The sequence below is a fragment of the Carassius auratus genome, chromosome 29 (genome assembly GCF_003368295.1).
Source record: "Carassius auratus strain Wakin chromosome 29, ASM336829v1, whole genome shotgun sequence".
Classification (NCBI taxonomy): Eukaryota; Metazoa; Chordata; class Actinopteri; order Cypriniformes; family Cyprinidae; genus Carassius; species Carassius auratus.
The window spans coordinates 2,571,414-2,593,889 of NC_039271.1; the positions used below are offsets into that span (position 1 = coordinate 2,571,414).

The 22,476-nt window shown below is 37.2% G+C and overlaps 1 protein-coding gene across 4 annotated transcripts in view; it reads right to left on the reverse strand.

Moving 5' to 3' along the window:
• The window catches only part of LOC113047844 (MICOS complex subunit MIC19-like), a 58,154-nt gene that overhangs the window by 18,856 nt on the left and 16,822 nt on the right, over positions 1 to 22,476 (reverse strand). For 2 of the 4 annotated variants that reach the window (XM_026209172.1, XM_026209170.1), the window contains exons 5-6: positions 7,117 to 7,131; positions 4,580 to 4,663 (exon numbers count right to left, since the gene is read on the reverse strand). In XM_026209172.1, coding sequence (XP_026064957.1) covers positions 4,580 to 4,663; positions 7,117 to 7,131 — 99 coding nt within the window. The remainder of the gene's footprint in view (positions 1 to 4,579; positions 4,664 to 7,116; positions 7,132 to 22,476) is intronic. The other 2 variants (XM_026209173.1, XM_026209171.1) reach the window with 1 other exon arrangement.

Genomic DNA, 22,476 nt, shown 5'->3' on the forward strand with positions numbered 1-22,476 from the left:
ATAAGCCACATGATTTGAAGTACTGTTTCCTTCATTAAAATCAAGTCCTTTACCTGTTCTACAAAGCAGCTATCAGACTCTTTTCTCACCTTCTGTTCACAGGCATCTTAAAATAAAACTTTATTTACTCTGGTGCACACAGGGGTGTTATGGACTAATGAAAGAACCTCCTAAAAGCTACTCTTGCAACTGATGGTGCATATAGGTGGTGTTCTGAGAAACAACCCCATGTTAAAATCTTGCAGGCTTTATATAATGAGAGATCTGAGCAGTGGTGGAGTAATCAGCAGGCTGTGTTATCTCTCACAGACCAGAGAGGAAGTGTAGGGAAACCCCTGCTGAGACAGCCATTATGGCTCAACAGCATGGCGGCCATATTGGCTCTGCAGTGCACAATTGAAGGCTGGCGACTGCAAACAGGGAAGGTAAGCAGAACAGAGGCCTGTGGAGCCAATTCTTCCATCACTACCTCTTACTGCGGGAGACTGTGAAACAAAACAGACGTGTAGAAATGTCCCAAACAAGCTGAAAGGCTGTAACTCAACATCATTGCATGAAACATCCATTCCATGCATGGAAAACATTTTTAGTGTGACATATTAGTGATATTTCAACTCATCTCAATACATTTTCAAAGTATTCAAATTTTTACTATGCTTCTGGCTGTCTGGAAGTAAAAACAAGGGGACATGACTATGAACGCAAAGTTCAAGCTGTGTTTCTCAACTAGATGGTGTTAGTGCGTGGATAAGACACACGCCTTTGGTGTGAGAGACCCGGGTTCAAATTCACTGTGAGACACCAATGTGTCCCTGAGCAAGACACAAGAGGCTTGTGACCTCTGACATATATAGCAATTTTAAGTCTCTTTGGATAAAAGTGTCAGCTAAATAAATAAATGTAATATGCGTTCTGTGTGAACAGCCTGGTTACAGTTTTGATATAGATAAAACTAGGCTAATTAAATTAACGAGGCCTCATGCAGAGACAGACGTTGTCCTTTTCAAGTGTCCTATCTACAGTGAAGAAGAGATAATGACCACACACGGATCTCAAATAAAACAACACACAATGTTCATTTAACAATGCTGTCAGTAAGCACATGAAACAGAAACAGAGTTTTACATGCTGTGAAGTGTGATTCACAATGGGTATAGAAAAGAATCACCCCCCTTTAAATTTTTGTAGCTTTGCAGCCTGAAATAAAGATTGACACACTTTTTGTTTTTTATCTAGCTGTCTTTACTCAGTGCAACTTATAACATCCTACATAAAATAAAAACCGAATCACAGAGTTGGAAAAAGGATAACATTTTTTGCTTTAATTGCAGTCTTTAGTATGCCTGGGCATCGTTCAAAATTCTTCGATATCGGTACCGATATTGATACCTTGAATTCGATACAGATTCCTGAACGAAAAATGCTAATCCTGTTTACATGAAATAAGCTGCTCCCGAGCAGGTTTAAGCTTACGGACCTATTGCTTTGACAGCAACTACGGGATGAGCTTCGAAGAACCAAATAATCCAAGATCATGCAAAATCATCAACAATCAAATCCAGCTAACCGAGTTAGCGACGTACGATGAATGGGCCCCTGGGATTGCAGAGTCAGAATTACAGATTCCCAAATGTACTTACCAAATCTCATAAAATTGTGTTGCAAGTGCAATGCACTATAGGAATTTTATCATTGAGCCTGATTGGCTTGGAATGCGATCAAGGTTATGATTAATTTCTTACACATCATCAAGCCAGACCATAACAATGAGAAAAAGAAAGAAGTGTTAAAGAAAAAAAGAATGACTTCTAATTCCGAGCATGCAAACATACAGCCAAAGCCACTGCAGTCAAGTGCCCTTGAAGTCATTTAAATTCCATTGATCAAGCTAAAAACACTGTATTAGCAAGCTTTCTTCAACACCTCAGACTTCAGCTCTCTACTGGGATCATGGAGCATTACGAGAAAGACACAAAACTACCAATAATGCGATTGAGGAGGGGAAAAAACGCTCAGTTGAAATATGAGATTGTTTTACAGAGCGTTTTGAGTGAAAATCATTGGTGAATATATACATACATATATAGATATTGTTTCAGAGGCAATTTGAGTGGCCGCACCAATAGGTACGCTGAAGGTGGCAGCCGCCGTCTCAGAGCTGTGATGGGCTGTCAGACACAAGCCACTGATAAACGAGCAAACTCAATTGAAAGAGACATGTAATATATATCAGCGTTTTATTCTCTTCTCTCTCTGTATCTCTCATTCGCTCTTTTTTTCCTTTTCTCTACAGGTACCGTTACAGTCCAGTGGCTAGAGAAGGAGTAGAGAGGAAAGACCAGAAGGAAACAGTCAAATGGAAAACACCATAATATTGTGGCGCTGTATATTCAAAATCAAGCTATTGCTTCCCAGAATGATTTGTGAGGTTGCTTGCAACAACATTAAGTCACATTCTTCACATTTTTATGATGCATCAAAAATTTTCAAGAACATACTGGTTGCTCTTTTACATGCAGATACAACAAATGGCAACAAAAAGGACACAAAGCTCCATAAAGTATTGTATAATTGTTCCAGACGACTCATATGCTATTTTACAAGTCGCCTGAATCTATTTGTAAAATAAATAAATGTAAATGTTAGTAACTATTTACTGAATATCTTGATATCTGTCATATCTCTCCTTGGCATGCTCATCAGTAGCAATTGAGCAATTACAGAGAAAGTTTGACTTATAAATTAAATTTTTTTTTTATTATTATTATAAATGAATCCATTAATCTGGTTCACAAAACTCAACTAAATGAGTTACAAATCAGACTTCAAACTAAAACACCAAAGACAAATTGGCCGCAACTCAACATTAGCAGCGAATGATAACATCTTTGTCTACTTCTTTTAATTAATTATTATTTTTATAATCATTATTGATATTTTACAATTTTCGATAAAAAAAAAAAACGTATTCAACTGTTCTTATTAATTTTTTAAAGTCAATATTTTCAGTGAGTAATAAAATAAAATTATTTTTATTTTCACTATTGAAAACAAAAAAATATTATTATTAAATTAAATTTTATATATTTTTCATTTTCTATTTTTATTATTATTAATAAAATAATTTAACTCATCAGCATATTATGGTTATTGTACATAGAATATCCTATGATATACTGTATATATTATATGGTCCTTAATCTTTTCTAAGCCAATATCTTGTGTTAAAACCCAAAGCATTTATTATTTATGATGTCTAACCAACAAATCCATTTGGCTCAGACACAATACTGTCCAGCTGAATGTGTCTCTCTCAGAAGGGCTGAGGTCTGTGTATGTCTTTGTGAATATGTTGACACTGAACAGAGATCGTTGAGTGATTGATGAAGCTGCGAGTGATCAATAACACCTCCAACATGCAGAGTTGAAATGGTTTAAGAGCTGTCCTTATAAAGAGACAGAGAGACTGGGCTAAAGCTAACAGCCGTGTAAAAGATCAGCTACTTTTATGGACACAGGATAAGTCTAATCACTTGACTTAAATGGAGCTTTAAAATAATATTCTGGTTTATTTTCTAGCCTAATGTCTATGGACTCCATTTGTGGCATGCTGTCAATAATCACAGACTCATTCTTTTATTGCATGCAAACAAACAGAAAGCACAGTTACAGTAAATCAATCATAATTGAAGCTTTTTAGCAGCCTTTTTGGACTACACTGATCCAGATCCGCACTGATTATACTGTGCATTTAGACAACAATGTGCACTGTAAAGTTATTGTGTTACTGTAAGTGCAGGTGCTCTGCTAGTCTGCTGCAATCATGTTTTTGTTTGTTTCTTCAACAACAAAATTGTATAAATGTGACCAGTGCTGGCAAAATGAGTTGGAATGTGCTCAGGCTAATTTTGAGCTACAGGCAAAAAAGTGAAAAGTGTTGATTTTTCACAGGTCACAGATATTACACACACACATATATATACATAACTATTAAAAATATGTGTTTGTGTGTTTGTGTTTATATGTAAAAAAGGGCTAAACTGTTTGAACACCAATAGACACATAACCTACACTTTAAAATAGCTCATCACCAGAGCTCGACCATTTTTGCACACTTTCACACCCCCTTCTGGGAGCTTAACATGTGTATGTCCATTGGAGGATGGAGTCTGAGGTGAGGAGAGGTGGACACCTCACATCCCAGAGGCTCAGAGGAGGATCTGACCATGATCAGCAGAAGGGTGTCAGATTGAGGACACCACAAATGAGCGAGCAAGGTTGCCGAGGGGCCTCAGCCGCACATTACAGATCAAGACAGTCTGCCTCGCCATGATACAGTAGAGCAACACAGCCTCTCTCACCTCTGCTTCTATATAACACAGGACAGGCTGACTCACATTCTCCCTCTATAGCTCAGGACAGCTCATCTCACATTCTACACCGTGCATTAGTGAGTTACTGTCAAGCATTGTGCTTATCACATTGTGTTAGTGATAATTCAGCACTTCAGTGTTCATCGCTACAGCATATACATATTGAGGAATTGTGGATAATGTAACTGCAAATGTATAGGTCATACCCTTTCCTTCAGCTTGGCCACTTGCTCTCTGTAGAAAGCGTCCTGCTTCCGGAGCTCTTTGTCTCTCTCCTCCAACTGTCTAGCCTGTGGAAAACACACACATAAACAACACAACTGGATTCAGTGCAAATTGAGAAAGATTATTAAATATCTCTTTTTGTGCACCTTGAAAAAAAGAAAGTCGGGGTACTGTGCTGCTATGTGTCGAGTCCTTGCACATAGCAGCACAGTAGATATCTCTATCCTGAAGAGATGCACAGAGTCATTATGGCCTCAGGTTGCTGGTATTGTAAAAGATGACACGGACCTTTGATTATTCCAAGGGCATCGGTTCAGGACAGGGTTCATGTGGGAACGTTCACTAAAACCATCTCTGTGTGGTACAGGCTTAGTGCGTGTGTGGATGTAAGAGACAAAGCGATAACATCAGCAGTGGAAGAATAGAGAATCTTTATGGCCTTATCCGTGATTCTCTGTTCTATCGCACATGCCTCTCCCCCTGCGTCACTTCTGACCTTCAGCTACTAGAAATAACCCTCACTAATTTATAACACACTCAGAGAGGAGATATACTGACAACCATGTTTATGAATTTTAATATTCTTATGTATGGCTTTAAAATGTATAGTAGTTTTTGATTGCTATATATATATATATATATATATATATATATATATATATATATATATATATATATATATCCCTATATATTTATATATATATATATATATAGAGAGAGAGAGAGAGATGTGCACAAAAATAGAGAAAAGTATAAATTTACATTTACATTACTAATATTATTGTACTCTCTAAAACCTGGTCAGAAATCATAAGATTAATCACAATTATGCTATTCTATTGACAACCACAGTTTTTTAAAGGAGGGGTGAAATGCTTGTTTTCACTCAATATCCTGTTAATCTTGAGTACCTATAGAGTAGTACTGCATCCTTCATAACTCCAAAAAGTCTTTAGTTTTATTATATTCATAAGAGAAAGATATTCTGTACAGATTTTTCCCGGAGAAACACGAGTGGCTGGAGGCGTGACGTGTGGGCGGAGCTAAAGAATCAAGAGCGCCAGTAGGCTTTTGCGTTGAGCGCGTCTGGAAGCTGTGAGGACAAAACCAACCAAAACAAACCACGGCTAACAGTCAGATTCAGCGTATATTTATGATCCAGAATCAGATCCAGAGGCTGAAATTGAACAAGAGCAGCATCAGCAATCAGTCTCTATGTGGTATGTACTGAAACTGTATATATTTGCTTTGCGGTTTTGGAAAATGACTAAGTTCCACTTTCTTTGTCGTCTTTTTTTTTTAAGCTGTACATGTGGAAAGTGCAGTTTGATGACAACATCGCATGTTGTTTACTTGATGTGCTTACGCGCCGATAGCTAAGTTAACAACACAGAGATATTTGAAGCAGTTTTACTCACCGCATGCGGTTCCAACACACGATCGTGACCCTTTTTCGTTGGGACTGCATTATCCTTAAGAAATAAACGATGTGCAAATCCATCGTCAAACTGGACCTTGTTTGTAAAACAAGCATCTTCGAAATGCAGGGAACAAACAAAAACACTTGCACAACTCCGTTGATGCTCTGTAAAAATAAACTCCATCCACTGGTCCCTTAATGCTGTTTCTCTTTTGGTAATCTGTGCAGGGTTGTCTTGCCCTGGCAACCAAAAACACACTCCTTTTGTGACATTTCGCGACGCTCTCGCTCTGATCAGTGAAGTCTGTTGTGCTCTCAGTGCTCTGCTATACGGAGCGCGCGCTCTTCCGGGAGAAGTGCCCTTAAGACCCATATAAGGAAATTCCGCTCCATCTCTCGTCACACAGAGCCATACTCGAAAAAAACTTTCCGAAACTTGTGACAAACCGGAAGTAGTATTTTTGGAACAGAAATACTCCTTCAAATGTACAACTTAATTTTTGAAACTTTGTCCATGTTTAGCATGGGAATCCAACTCTTTAACAGTGTAAAAAACTCAGTATGCATGAAATAGCATTTAACCCCCCCTTTAAGTGTGCCTAAATCATCTGCTATCTACTCAATACATACTAAATATTAACCAAATCATAAATAAACAATAATTTGCTTTACCAAATCACTATTAACATTCTGTTGGGGTTTCTTAATAAACAAAATCTGCTCTTTAGTTGTAGCTATTTGTGATTTTTTTGGATTATGTTGTGTTGGTCATGTTGAATTTATGCTACCATGTAGTAATGTGTTTGCAGCATCATGCAAAAGTTCTCTATTAAGATGGAACAATTCGCATTCAACCATGATTAATTTATTTCATAGGCAAAAGTGCCTCAACAATGAGAAATCATTTCTTAGCTGGTGTACAAACACAATAGTAGGAAATCAAATGAAAGAAAAATGAAAAAATTCCAGCAGTAAATCACAAAAAAAAAGAGAAGAGAAAGAAGGACAGAGAGAAAGTCTTTTTAGGCATGCGGTACTGCAGCAGGAAGCAGGTTGAGACAGATATGGGATGTATAAATCAAACCTCTTATCCCTTACCTTTCTTTCCATCTGCTGGAGTGAGGGAGAGGAAAGAAAAGCACATAGAGAGAGAGAGAGAGAGAGAGGGAACAGCAATTAAACAATGAAGTTCCTATAATAACATTCAGTATTCAAAGGCTGAAGTTCACACACACACACACACACACACAAACAAACTGCAGTGTGAAGCAGTGGGGTGTTTGCTGTAGTGCAGGGACACAGACGTCGCACGATCAGCTCTGTGTTATCAAACACTGTCGCAAGGTGAGAAAGAGCTCTTCGCAACAAAGCTCATCTAAAATCGAAACCCTTAAAATCTGATCTAATCTAAATCTAATCCCAGCTGAGCGATCTCCATCAGAGCTTAACTCCAGCGCTCATGGAGGCCTGTGCTGCTAATGAACTTCTCACTGCCTCAACCCGCAACATATAAACCTGCAGGTAAGACTGCCTTGATTCCTATGTCACTTAGAAGTGTTAATAATCCCAAAGAAAATTAAACTTCTTCATCTGCTCACACACAAAATTCTCATTCATTTTGTTACGGGACAGGTAACATTACTTCATGACATTATTAAACTACACTTTTCCATAGAAGATTGGTGTTTGCTATCTGCTTGAGCCTTAGGGGTCATTGCAAGGGCATTTTTAAGTGACTGCTAAGGTATTCTATGTTTCTATGTTTTCTAGATGGTTGCATCTATGATATTTTGGTCTCTAAATATTGCTTGGTTTCATCCTTCAATGTAAGTCTACAGAATTTGAATGCGTTGCTCATCCAAATCATAAAATATGTAATAGAATAACACTTTCGAATAATAAGTGTTTGATTTCTTGTCCGTTGAGAGCACTGCAGCAAAGTGTAATATTTTTGAAAAATCCTTAACCATAAGCAAACCACTAGTTTGACATTTCATCCCCTTACCAGGGTTTTTACAATTAACTTAAACAGAAAAAAAATTACATTACTTGAAATAAATGTTAAATAAACTGAAATTGGCATAGCTTACAGTTTACAGTGAGCTTTTTGTTAACGTGGTTTACAAAAATAACAAAATCTGACATAAAAACACAGAAAACAAAGTTACTAAAATATTACAAAATGACTGAAATATCTGTAATATACTCTGTATGAAACTAAAATAACACCACCTCTTACAATACACCAAAATGACTAATTATCCACTGAGATTTGAATGGATGGTGGCCATTAGATTTCAGCATGAAGCCTGAATGTGTTGCAAAAATAAACCCAAAACCGATATCTGGCTATTGGTTGACATTATCTAATAGCCTACATAGTTTACATTTTATTTATTTATTGCACATTGTTCACAATGAAACAAATAACATGCATTAAGAAAATAAACAGTGTCAGTTTTGATTTTACATTTACGTTTAGAAAATCCCATGACACACGTGAGCGCGTATAATACGGTTTAATAGCAACACAGCCACCGTTTAATCAAGTCCCGCAGCTGCAGCCATGAAGACAGACAGAACTGCTCTCCGAAAACACCCACAGCCCTCGACAGAGACGGTCCAACCCTCTGGCAGAATAAATCTGACCTCTACACTGTTCCCATTCAGCACTCACTCGCACACACACACACATTCAAGTCTACGAGCCAATCAAGGCCCTTGCGTGGGCGAGAGGCATTGTGGGTAATCAGTCAAGGAGACATTGCAGCTCCAAATTTTCTATGGAAAGAAATCCAGCTACCGTTATTGACCTTCAGCATACATAAAGAGCAGCTGCATTCACAGACCAGTAGGTAAACACAGTGAACGCGTATCCAATGAGCAATTAAAGAACAGGGAGGCTCTGCCACCGATGTGCGCACAGTGATTTTCCCTCTCATTCAACGCATCATAGAGGGCATACGGCAGCCCTCCGTTATTCAGTCTCACAGGCTGTCAGGATTATTTCCATCACATCACACTCATTCAGTCTCCTGCAGGTCATATAATCACATTACACTGCTAACAAAGGCCCCTGAGTCACATGACCAATATGCCACTATTATCCAGCTGATGAAGAACAGAGAGTGGGATGGGAGGCTGAGAAATGAAAGTGAAACTACAAACACTGAGAACAAGAGACAGGGAGGATGGGAGGGAGGACAATGAGAGTGATTTATCACAAGATGTCACACCTCTCGTGACGTGTCTGGATGGAGAGAGAGAGAGAGAGAGAGATAGAGAGACAGAGGAGACCCACAGCAAACTGCAATCCCAATGTTCTACAAAAGGAACAAACTGATGACTCCCCATCAAAAGAAAAATGAACTTGAAGAGAAATAACCCCCCCCCCAACATATATACATATTGTATTCTGATTTGGTGCCATATAGACAATGTGTGAATGTGGGAAGTGTGCTCTATTCACTCATCTGACTTATGTCAGTAGTTCAACACGAGTTGATTTTGCAGCTTTTTTTTTTCCTGAGTGCAAAAAGTTTTGAGTTCTGAATGTTGCATGATTTCAGAAAACAATGAACTGTTACTTCAAAAGGTCAATGAAAAGTTGATTTCTCATTAAACGGCCCGTTAAAAACACTGCTATCACTGAGACAATATTTGTGCTGTTTTGTCGCCCACTCACACCCATTATAACAAAAACTTTGATGGCATGACTCAATTTGGGTTATTTTCATTCTAAAGCTTATACACAGTGCTATTAAGTGCTTCAACAAAAATACATTAACTATAAATTTAATTCCTATTAATTTATACACATTTCCTCTAGCTCTCTCCAAAAAAAGAAAAAAACAACAACTTTGACATAATGTCAAAACACTTTGTTTTATGACTTCTGCATCACCGCAACAGACCCCATGGTCAAATTAAACGCGTCTTTTCGAAGGAAAAGTGTCTTGCTGAATATCAATTAGCTGGAGCTGAATAATTAAGAAGAGCAATGTTTTTAATTAGCCGAGTGCTACAGAGTTTGAGCTAGTGTAAAACGTACTGACATAACAGGTAAAAGCATGTACTGCATCAGGGAGATATTTTAAAAATGCCTCGTTCTTCCCATTTCAATCCATCTTCCTCCATTTCTGCTCCCCACTTCACCTGTTTTGTCATCTGCTCTCCTTCGCATAGTACAGTGACGTTTCGGCAGCACAAATTGGGTCTGGAAGGATCATGCCTTTCCTCTTCTTGACCTGAGGTGAACCCTTCTTAATGAAATGGAGAAATGCTCCCAAACACTGCCTGCAGAAACCCACATATGACAACAAATCAAAGCTCTTTGTTAAAAACGTTGTCTCTTTCCCCACATCCTTCGATGGCCAAACCAAACAAGGTCAGAGTTACTCAGGCCCCTGCATCCATCACTAAGAACCCAGTTGCAAAAACAAACTCAGGAGTTCACCTGTCCAGCAGGCACAGGTCAAAGGTCAAATGTCAGGCCACAGCCAGCCTGTTCAGATCTAATTGGCACTGAGAAGAATGGGAATAAAAGTGATAATGAGAAGGTGTAAAAGTGTACATTGGAAGAAAAACAGCCTGATTGTGTTTGATTTCGTGAGCTTCCAAAAATCTTATATCCCATCAATATCCCGTTTCAGGAAGCTCAATGCAGATAAAACGTCAATGTTCCTTAAACAAGATCGATTTTGCATCACAATGTGCAAATAAGGTAGTCCTTGAAGACCTTCACACAGTTTCAAGTGAAACATTTTTCTCTACGGGACAATCCTTCGCCCCCCCCTGAGATCATATCCTGCTAAAAGGTGTCTTGGAAGCTGGTGTATTACCCAGCAGTCTGTGCTGCTATGACAGGAAGGGTCAGTGGGTAATTGAGAGGGATGCTGAACAGAGGTCAGAGGTCATTCATGCGTAGGCAGAAGGAGTTGACGGCCCCCTGTGTAGGATTGGACATGTCCTCTACTGAGACATGGGGGGAATCATTTTCTGTGAGCAAAGATCAAATTAGCGGTGATACAGAAGGCCTGTCCCTTACCATTAAAGGGACCAGATACAAAGATTTCCCAATCAGACTTGGTGCCCTATATCCAGACCCCCACTCTACGAATGTCCTGGTACTCTGACACCATGATCGATCCAGTGCCCTAAAACACACAAGCATGAACATGTTTCTCTTTCCTTCTCTTTCATATGCTCATAGGCCGATATATATCAAAATTAGTGTCAGGTCAGGGAATATTGTCATTTAAATATTGTGTGTTCTAATCTGAAATACTGTCCATTTATATCTGTTTCTTGCTTAAAGAAAGTCCTCAAGTTGTCAAAAAAAAAACATGTAAAATTTTAATTATATATATATATGTGTGTACATTTTTCATTTCACATCACATTTAATTTTTTACATAAATTACATAAATGTAAGGTGACATTCGACATCATTGCATGCTTGATTCACCTTAGCTGTAGTAATGGAGGACAGTGAAAACAGTCAGTAATGCGAAGGGAAGCATGAGACCTCTGTATATAACGCTTTCCAGATATATGGAATACCTTGTATTATTAATGAATACAATTTTTTGCTACAAAAAGTACTATACAGAAAAAATAGGTATAATAAAAAGTATTTATAATGTATTATTAATTAACTATTTTGATAAATTATAATATATTTTATACATATATTAATTTAAAAAAATATATATTATTCAAATAAAAAAATATATATTAATAAATTCAATTAATAAATGTACACTTTCAAATGGCCCTTTTTTGCTGTTCAGATTAATTAAAATGTAATGTGAACAAACAAAATGGTAAATGAGAGCACAAAATGTGGCACTTTCACTAGCGGTGTGAGCGTAGCCAAATCTTTCCATATGCTAAATGGCTGTACGTGTCATTGAGGTTTAGAGCCCATGCTGTCTGTGCCAGGCTAGCTGTCAGTCAACAGGTCAAGCTCAGACCAACCTGATCACACAGATTGATTAATTTACTGATCAGCAGCCTGAGGTATTAACTGATGGCTAAAGCTCTTTTCAGCTTGTGTTATCTCTGCTGAGGCCATATGGGGAAAACCATGGGGAAATCAAATCATCAGTCACGTTCATGGACAGCAGTCTCTAAGGAAGACTAAGCCATCTATTACCACCGAGAGAGAACAGCCGAATAAAGAGGACAGAGACACCCCTGCAGACAGAGAGGAGCAGAGGTAGACAATAGAGTGGAGATCCAGGACAAAACAAAAGAGTGTTCCTCTCTCTAATATCCAACAAGAGGACACACGAAGGGACCTAAAGGCTGAACAATTGCCTTTGAAATAAAGGTCGTAAGGGAATGAGGGAAAAAATAAGGGGAGAGAGAAAGGGAGAGACACAAAGACAGAGAGAGAGGGTCAAGGTAAATCCGAGATACATAATTGAGAAAAGAAAGAGAAGTGTGGCTGCCCTTCAGACACGAGGTTGACTTTGGGTTTCATGCTGATGGTGACCGCATGACTTGTGTGTGTATGACCTCAGTCAGGTGGTACTGTAATGAGATAGAGCTGTTTACATATTCATGTCCGCTGGGGCCCTCTGGGTAAAGGAGGACTGCCCTTGGTATCTGGTTAAGGTGAGCCTTGTTTGACCATTTCTGTCTACAATAACTGGTATTGTTTCCTTTATCACTTGCGATGATCAGAGAGACATCTGTAATGTTTTTCCTGCACTAAATAGATTTGACCGCCGATCTGTGACCGGTGGCAGGACAGTAACTCCCACAAGGCCACTCTCTCTGTGCTCACATTTGGGCATCTTCCCAATTAAAGGCAGATAAACAGCATGGCTGTGCTATCACTACACTCTCTGCAATTATCAGTATGCCTTAATTCACTGTGGAAAGTGTTGTCTTCATTTGCAAAAATAATGCTTTTTGCTATTTTGCCAATGCAGACTACATGGCACCTGGTAGCAGCAAGTCCACAAATAATGAATTAAGGGTGAATAAAACCAATGTCAATATGGGCATTAGTGGAAATCTAATTATGGCATTTGTCCATCTGGAGAACTGGTCCAATCACATCCGAGTACAGCCCTTTTCACCCAAAGACATGTTCAATCATGTTCGCTATGTAAATTTAGGAAGGGATAATGTACATTTGGCCGGCAGATTATCGCAAAATGATCCCAGTTGGTAGAAAGGGGGTCTTAAATCACCCTGAAAGGGTTTATTTTGCCATAATGACCATCTGACTGTCCATTATCCTGTTTATTAAATGTCTTACTTACCAAATAAATAGACTTGAAACTCTGATTTGAGCTTAATTATTTAATCATGTGAGAAAAAGAGACTGCAGAGCAGAAGAGAGGAAAGAACCATTTAAATGATCAAAAATGAAGTTCTGCATTGATTAGAAAAAAATATATACGTATTAATGCTCAGGATTCCAAAACTGACCAATCAGAATTTATTTTTTTCAGAAATGTGTACAATAAATTAACTATTACAGATACTTAAGTCTACATTTTTTATCTGGCTTTTTTCCCCTTCAATTTAGTGTCCTTCACCTCAGTACCAAGCCAAAGTAAACCTTTGTTCATTCCACTACTCACAACGCTTCCGGTGAACTTTAATTGCAAATCTACGCTCGTAATGAAGTGTGATAATCAAGGATTAGGCTGGCGGAAAAGGAAAGACCAGATCATAACAGCAATATTCCACTTATTTTAGTCTTTCTGGAGCTCTGCCACCTTTGCCAAGTGAGTGATTTTTTATTTTTCTTATTTTATATAACTGGGGAAAGCCAGTTTCATCATTTAAAATGAGGTCTAAAAATAGTTTTCAAATACCTTCTCTCTCAAGAGACACAGCTATATGCAAAACCCCTCATGTTGCCTTTTGGGCTGTAAATTGACTTCACAAGCTGCTCTGTCACAAAGCAGCTTTCCTGACACCTGCTGCCATTCATCAATCCAACTCTGGCCGAAGCTCGTGGAAACGGGCGGCCGGCTGAGCCAATTAGCTGCCGGGGTGAGCGCCGGGCACCGATGCCAACCGCAGACCCAGCCAATTAGGGACAGTTTCAGCATGTGGGTAGCAAAGGCTACTGAACTCAGTGAACAATGGGGAATCAGTAGGAAGCCCAAGCCGAGAAGCAGACGAGGGAAAACAGACGCACTCAAAACACACACACGAAGCGAGATTGTACGTTACACACCTAATTTACTGAGCCAAAAATTTTATTCTATCCTACTGCATTGGAACAACATCATTTTGCAGTCACAAACTGCATTCATTGTCGACACATAGACCGCAGTTCGCATGCACTGACATTACAAAGCTATTTGATTTAACAGTGTTGGGGGAAACATGTAAGCTACATGCTGAACAATCGGACAGTTTGTTCCTAGTAAAAGAGTTAAATTAATGAATATACTATTTATTTATTTTTTTTAGGGCTGGGCAAGTTATTATCGCATTAATGCATTAATTGATTAAAACCGATAAATATTTTATTGCATGTTAACGCAGTTTTTATTATTATTATTATGAAAGTCTGTTGGTCACTGGCTCTGAATACACATACAGACAAATCATGGGTCACAGGAGGCGATGCTCCCGATCAAATTATTTAGGCTAAGCATCAACATTCACAAACCACTGTTATTTTTAACAGAAAAGAACGCAACAAGCTCATAATCACGACTTCATAAATGGGAAATAGGACGTGAAGACAGCAGAAAATCGCAAGCTCAGCACAGTGGAGAGCATTGCTTTGTTAACATTGTGGTTCATTATTTTGAGTCACAGTAACACACGGCCCTCTCACAATAAATTGCTTTATATCTATCGCTTTTGCAGCTCAGAAATATTCACACAATCATGCAGTGCGTATAAAAAGATCTGCGCTTCGGCACGGTTAGCGCTCACACTCACTGATCTATATTTAACTGAACCGCGCTCTGGCCCACCTCTTCCAACCGAGCCAAGGACTGCTAAATGGAACGATTACACGAACCAGGCTTTGGTGGTTGAGACTGCCTAGTGTGAGCACACCCCAATTATTCTCCCGCATCCCGCACACACGAGTCTCTACCCACTCATCAAGTGTTCCCGCGTCGCACTGTGCTGCGTTATTTTTTCAAAATAAAGCAATTAAATTAATTAAATATTATTAAATCAACTGTTTAGTTTAATAAACAAAAGAATTATTTCTTATTTTATTTAAATAAATAAATAGCACTGTCAATGTAAAAAAAAAAAAAAAAAAAAATGCTTCCAACCCAAAAATGTTTCACAAAATAACTTATTTATACATTTTCTTCAAATTATTCTTTGCAAATGCTTACATAGTCTTAATTATTAGTATTTTTTAAGAATCAGAGACTGTTTGCAGACATTTACAAGTCTGTAGTTTGTCCATTACAGTGAATCTGCCCACTATTTGCATAATCAAACATGTCTCCTAACTTCTTTGATTTTGCAGCATGTTTTCACATCTTAATTCATCCCCACAGTGGTTATGTGATGTTGAGATCAACTCAGGACAACTGTACCAGACTCTTAAGGCAAAAAGGCTGCAAACAGTTGATGCTCAAGAAGGAAAAACAAGATTTTGAACCAAGGTTATGAAAACATTTTAACGGTATAGTGTAAATCAAGTTTCTTTTGGATTTACGTAAACATCTGTTATCTATTAAACAGGCTGAAAATCATACAGATTCTGCGAGGGGTATATAAACTTATCAGCTGAATAAGAAACCCCAAACTGCATGAACACTAACACATCTCTATTCAGACAGCACATAACACACACACACAAAAAAAAACATCCTGTTTATCTCACTTAAGACTGAAGACGAAGAAAACTCATTTCTCAGACCTCTTGAGCAAGGTAAAGAGGGTAAAAAAAAATTCCCTTCCCAAGTAGCACCTGCTATTACATCCAATTCAAAAACCAGCAAGTCTTCTTTAATACCTGGGAAATTAAATTGTGGGGTATTTTCAGTCAGGGCCAGTCAGCTGTATCTAAAATGTAACAGCGTTTGAAGCACACAGATTTGCTAGGGGGACGCTTGCTAGGGCTGGCACTACTTGAACGCCGCAGAAAAGAAGAGAAAAAGAGAGAGAGAGAGAGCTTCGGGAGGGGGACATTTGTACTCCTGAAATACAAGCTTAACTGAAGTGGCGTCTGCAGACCATCCAAGCATCAAATAAAACCATCTGCGGACTCTAAAAGATAGAGCTGATTGTAGAAGCAGAAAACTCGATTTGAGAAAAAAAAGAACAGTTCAACTATCAACTGATTAACTATTTCATTAAAAGTGCAGTTACAGTGGGTATAGACAATATTCTATATTTAGATTTTGTTTCTTACTGATACAAAAGGGAGAACTCAGTGAATCTGTTTTTTTTTCCTGGCATGTTGGTGTTTTATCTGTCACTTGGATGTTATAAGTTACACTGAGCAAATACAGCTGGATAAAACAAAAACTGTGTCTGCCTTCATTTCAGGCTGCAAAGCAACAAAGTGTGATTATTTTAAAAGGCCGAGGGGGGGTCTTTTCAATACCCACTGTACATAAAAAATGATTAATAATAATAATAATAATAGTAATAATAATTTAAATCATGTGCATTCACATGAAATGAAGACTTTAATAGTCAAAAAATTATAAAAATGAATCATGACTAAATGTAAATGACACCATAAAAAAAAAAATGTATGCCATCTACAAAGTATAACATCTTTAAGTTCAAGATAACTGCCATATTGTAAACAGGAAAATATACTAAGTGCACATGAAACAATTACCACAAGAACAAATTGTATTTTTTTATTTTAAAGGATATTTTTTTTACTGTGGCTCAAGTGTTAGTTAAGTGTTGAATATCAAGTGATAATAATTTGGCATGATGTTTGAGATGCAAGAGCTTTACACAATCAGATAATGTGAAACACTTTCGGGCGACTGCAAAAACAACAATCCCTCATAGGTATGGGAAGTGGGGGTGCTGTTTTTTTTCCCTGTGGGATTAACAGTTTAACTGTAGAAAAAAAGCATATATTTCTAATAAAAATATAGGAAATAATCAAAAAGTTGAAAAAGTTATTGGATAGGGTTAGGGTAGGTCTAGGGCTTTGTTCCAATTAGGTGGCATCCATTTAATAATTAGATATGTTTAGTTTTTTTTTACATAATTTTTTAAATGTATTACAATGCTGAGTTGCAGATAACTGCCATTATTTGCAAAAAGAAATTTACAAAATATCCTGCTATTTTAACATATTATAAATAGAACCTGAGCTATTTTCACTTTGTGTAAATAGACTCTAATAGCCCCCACCATCCCGGACGAGAAGAGACTCACGTGTGTGTGGGATGCGGGAGAATACAATGATTCGCGGGACTACCGCAAAATAGAAAGTATCTAAACAAAGAGTATAAAACAAATAAATTGTTATTCATCAGTTGCACAAAAGCAAAAAGAACAATTAATATTAACATTAAAATGACTGGCATGCGCAAGCTAGGCATAGTTTCTATTTATAACACGTGTTTAAAGGGTTGCGCAATGTATCCAATCACAGACTCAGCTGTTGATCTCTGGAAAGCAATGGCCAATCAGAGGTGATTAAGTTAGAACCTAATCACTTCAGTGCTGAAATTGCGTGCTCACTGACCTTCTCATTTTAATACATAAAGTGTAGACACTGTGAAAGATTCATTGTGCATATATTTATTGTGTTATAACAGAGCTTTATGAGATCGCGATTAACTGAGATGTGAGCTTTTAGTGATAATAAAGGAAGCACGCCCATGCTTGCTTTTCTGTTAAAAATAACAGTGGTTTGTGACTGTCTGTTTTGTTTCATCAAATCACGTCGCCAGCCATTGAATAAGTTGCATCGGTCACCGGTTTGGAGACTGATGACTCTACGTTTGATTGAGATGTTCGCCTCAGGGTTTGCCAGTGTCTGAATGAAATGATATGCATTGTGATTGATTGGCTGTTCTGAAAGATTGCTAGAGGGCCAGAATCATTGAAACCCAAACACCAGCAGACTTGTATGGTCGAAGAGGTACAGAAATCATGACATGTCAATGCAACGCATCTAAAATGAGCAAGTTTAATATACTCAACAGGTCTATTGGGAAAATGACACTCTAGTTGGAATTTATGGCAGAAATTCTGAGGAAATATAAGTTATTATAAGTGTCAAATAACATCCATTCTTGTGTCTACCTAACAAGCTGACAAACAAAAATACAGAGACGACTTTCCACATAAGTGTACATTGCAAGCGCTTTCAAAAGCTAGCAAAAGTCATGGTCTTATGGATGTAGAAAAACAGAGATGCTACTAAGCTAGTGTTCTTTAGGTAAATGACTTATGGTTTCAGGTAGAGTCAGCGCTTTGTTCTAGAAGAAGGACTTGGGCGTGATAATTGGAGAAATTAATTTGGGCGTGCAAATACTTTTCCCAGAGAATACAGCCGGCTCTAGCACTCAGCACTGCTATTGTACGTGACAAACAGTGTCTGAAGACCAGAGCACGGTGTGAATTCTGATGAAAGTGGGATCGATATCTCCTTGAACGAGGAGAGGAAAAATAAAATGCTCATAGAGCAGCACTGGTCATCTTAATAGTTCGCAACCTTTAAAATATAAGCTGTGTTTCTCATAAATTAGGCTCCAGTCATCTCTAAGAAGCAAATCCTGGAAATGTGGTTTTCATTTGGTTTACAAAATCGATTTTAAGAACCCTGCATTGAATATTCACAATATAACTGAAAGAATTATGTTGGTGACAAAATTATGCAACTTTGTGATGATTGCATACACAAATGTCCAATAGATTGCATCATTCAATTTGTTGCATCCCCCACTTCAGAAAATACTTTTTTTTTTTTTTATAAATGATAAATTAACTGTAAAAAAAATGAATACTTTCATCAAGGACGCATTAAGTTTCTTTTATTTTTCTACTCATCAAAGAATCCTGAACTTCATTTGCAACTTCAGTCAAAAATGTTCACTGAAGTCCATCCATAGCAGTTTTTATTATAATAATTATAATAATTATAATAATAATAATAATAAGAAGAAGAAGAAGAAGAAGAAGAAGCAAAGTTAAAATATACTCTACTGTTTTTAAAAATAAATAAATACTTTTATTCAGCAAGGACACATTAATTTAATCAAAAGTGACAATAAATACATTTTATAACGTTACAAAAAATATATATTTCAAATAATTGCTGTTCTCTTACACTTTTTAATTGTTTCCACAACAATATTATGTACAGTTATTTTAAATTAAAAACAGTAATATTGTGAAATTTGATGACACTGTACTACCAAAAACACTACAAAAATCAGGTTAAAGGTTAAAATCTGCTCGAACCCAAAAAAGAACACGAATACCGTAAGAACACACTTGCCTGTGTAAATGTCCCATGAGTGAGCGTGTACACTGCCTGGCTAATGCATTTGTAAAGCAAACTGCAGAAAGCCTGAAGTGTGGCACTGCGGCTCTTACTCGCAGTAAGAGCGCATTTCAAAAGCCTGATTGATGTTTAATGATTGAACGCCTTGCAGTCAGGCAGAAATGTGCTCAGAGGAAGGAGCTAGGACAAAGGACTTAACAAATCATCTTTGAAAGGTCCATCCATTCAAAGTGTGCTGAGAGCAGCAGAAACATGTACTAACCTAGCAAGGACTTTCAAACACTTGATGTTTTGTAGGCAATTGAAACTCATTTCAATTTCCAATTACCAACAGGTTGAACATTACTTTGTGATTAAAGAATAACGTATTGATTAACTCACTATATCTTGTGCACGTGTCATATTTATTAAACACATTCTCACTTTGGCGAGTTGATCAATTATTAATTCAGCAATGAGGTCATTCACATACAAAAATGATTGTACTACGTACGCAGGCTGCTAAGCAAAATTACATTTCGCCATAATGTAGCTTAAAATCAAAAATTGCTGGATGTGAAAAACAAGTGTGAAGGTCCCTAGAAAGTCCCATTTGTAGTTGAAAATCGGGAGGATTACAATGAAAGTGTGGCTCCAGCCTTTCACAATGAAAACAAATCATTTCAAAGGAGAAAAAAAGAAATGAAAAGAAAAGAGTTTTATGATAACACTGTCAGAAGAACAGATGATTACATGAGAAAAAGCGGCATCAATCTGGCGATAACCCATCAAAATTCTATTAAAGAAACTCCACTCAAAGAAGAATTTAAAATTGAGAGGGATTAAATGTGTGTGAATGTCATGAAAATTTTCTGTTAAGAGAAAAAGCCAAGAACCTGTCCAACTAATTTTCCTTTGTGTGTGTGTGTGTGTGTGTTTATTTCATACTGAATGGAAAAAACACATTTCAAGCCATGTCTAGTTATTTATTTACACCGACAAGTCTATTTCCTCAATGCTTGCAGAGCAGTGAAAAGAGCAAAACATGATAGACTTATAACTCTAATACTTACAACTCAATTAAAGCATCACACAATATGTTCAACCATCTACTGACCTCAATTGTTAACATTTGAGGCACTTTACAGTTTTACAGATGCTAATAAGACTTGCATAGCCAGACCAAAGATAGATTGTGTGTGTATTATACTGTATTCTAATGGGTGGGGATTGAATTAGAATGGATTGTTTCTTTGGGCTGCTGGGATCCATATTTGTGTTTGTTTCAGCTATAGCTGGTCGGTTTCAAATCTAGATCTTTCAGAGAGCAAATGCTAAAATAAAAACATTCCTGCACACAAAGCACCCCAAGCCACATTGTTTTTACCCACCATTCCCAATGACGCTTTCCCAATTCTTTCTCTCTCTCTTTCTCTCTCACATACACACACACACACCTTCCTTCCAGCCGTGAATTACAGCACATCTCACCCTCATCCCAAAAATGATTCATTTTTCTATTACAGAGATGACTGTGTGAAATGAGCTATGTAATCAATACCATACGTTTGTAAACAGCTCCAGTTCTCTGGGGGACCTCTTTTTCTACTTTATGCTCAAATAATCTGTGCCCTGTCAAAACCAATGGAGGGGTCCCTCGTCTTACAATGTGATTACAAGGGCAATTTAGTCGCCTGCAAATAAAACTGCCTTACATTGGGATGTGTGCACACTGGTATTCCTTTTGGATTAGCACAGAATGGAAAAATCTGCATGTGCAACACTCCTTATGTTGTCCTTATGGAGTCATTTTTTATGTGTGAGTTTGATGATGTCTTGATTTGTGTGAGGGAGATTAATAAGTAGAATGAGGCCCAATCGTGATCACCGTCAGTCATGCTCATCCAATCAGTTCTAACAATCTCTCATTAGTCCTTACAGCCAGCCAATCAGACGCTGGCACCTCACCCCGATCCACTCACAACCCTGCCCAGGTTGAAAAGATGGTGTTCAAAATGAGATGTTTGAGATGATTGAACATTCATCTTGACCTCTTCCATAAGTAAATTTTCACAGACTTTTCATTTTTTGGGTAAAATGGGCTAATGGGTTGTGATTTGAAATAAGACAAAACAAGCACCATTATATTTGTTTCCTCAATAACTGTCATTCTTTTTGATGAAACAGCATTATCATCACCATATGGAAAGCCTGGACATATAAGAGAATTTATACTTATGAAAAAAAGTCATGGAAATGAATAAAATCTTTTAAAAAGTCATAGGAATTTTTATAATTAATATTTGTAGAGTACAGTAATATATATATATATATATATATATGTAATTATATCATGCTCCAAAAGATTTTCAGGGTAGAATTTTCTGAAAAAGTGCTTTTTCTGAGTGATAAAATCAATCAATTATATTAAGAATAATAATTCAAGATCAACTTGAAAAGTCATTTACATTTAATGGTAATAAAAAGTGTAAACACTGCACAATATTCAGTTATTGGAACTTCTGGAATTAATGATTATGTTACATATTTATAAATCACTTCATTTTATTATAATATTATAATAATACCAGAAATATATTGGGAGGCCTTAAAAATCATGTCATCCAAACTATATTGATGCAATGTAACTTTCTAGACGCTGATTTATTTTCAATGCAGTGTTAAATAAAGCAAACATGCTTAAAAAACACATCAGTCTCAGTGCCAGGATGGGAATCAATGCCTAGCTAAATTTACATTAAATGACTTGCTGTGAGGCAACATTATTTAAAGAGTATAGCATAGTGGTAGCAAGGTCATGGGTAAATAATAAAATCATAGCTATATATAGCTTGAGTTCAATGCAAGTCACTTTGGATAAAATAAATGCACATGAAATGCAGTAATTCCAAGTGTTTTTTTTAAGCATTCATAGAGCTTTCCATTCTTTCTTTCCACTAAGACAGTTACTCTTGTAAGTTTCTTGGCAATTAAGTCATCATTATTGCAGCCAATGTAGATGGACCGGATACTGACAT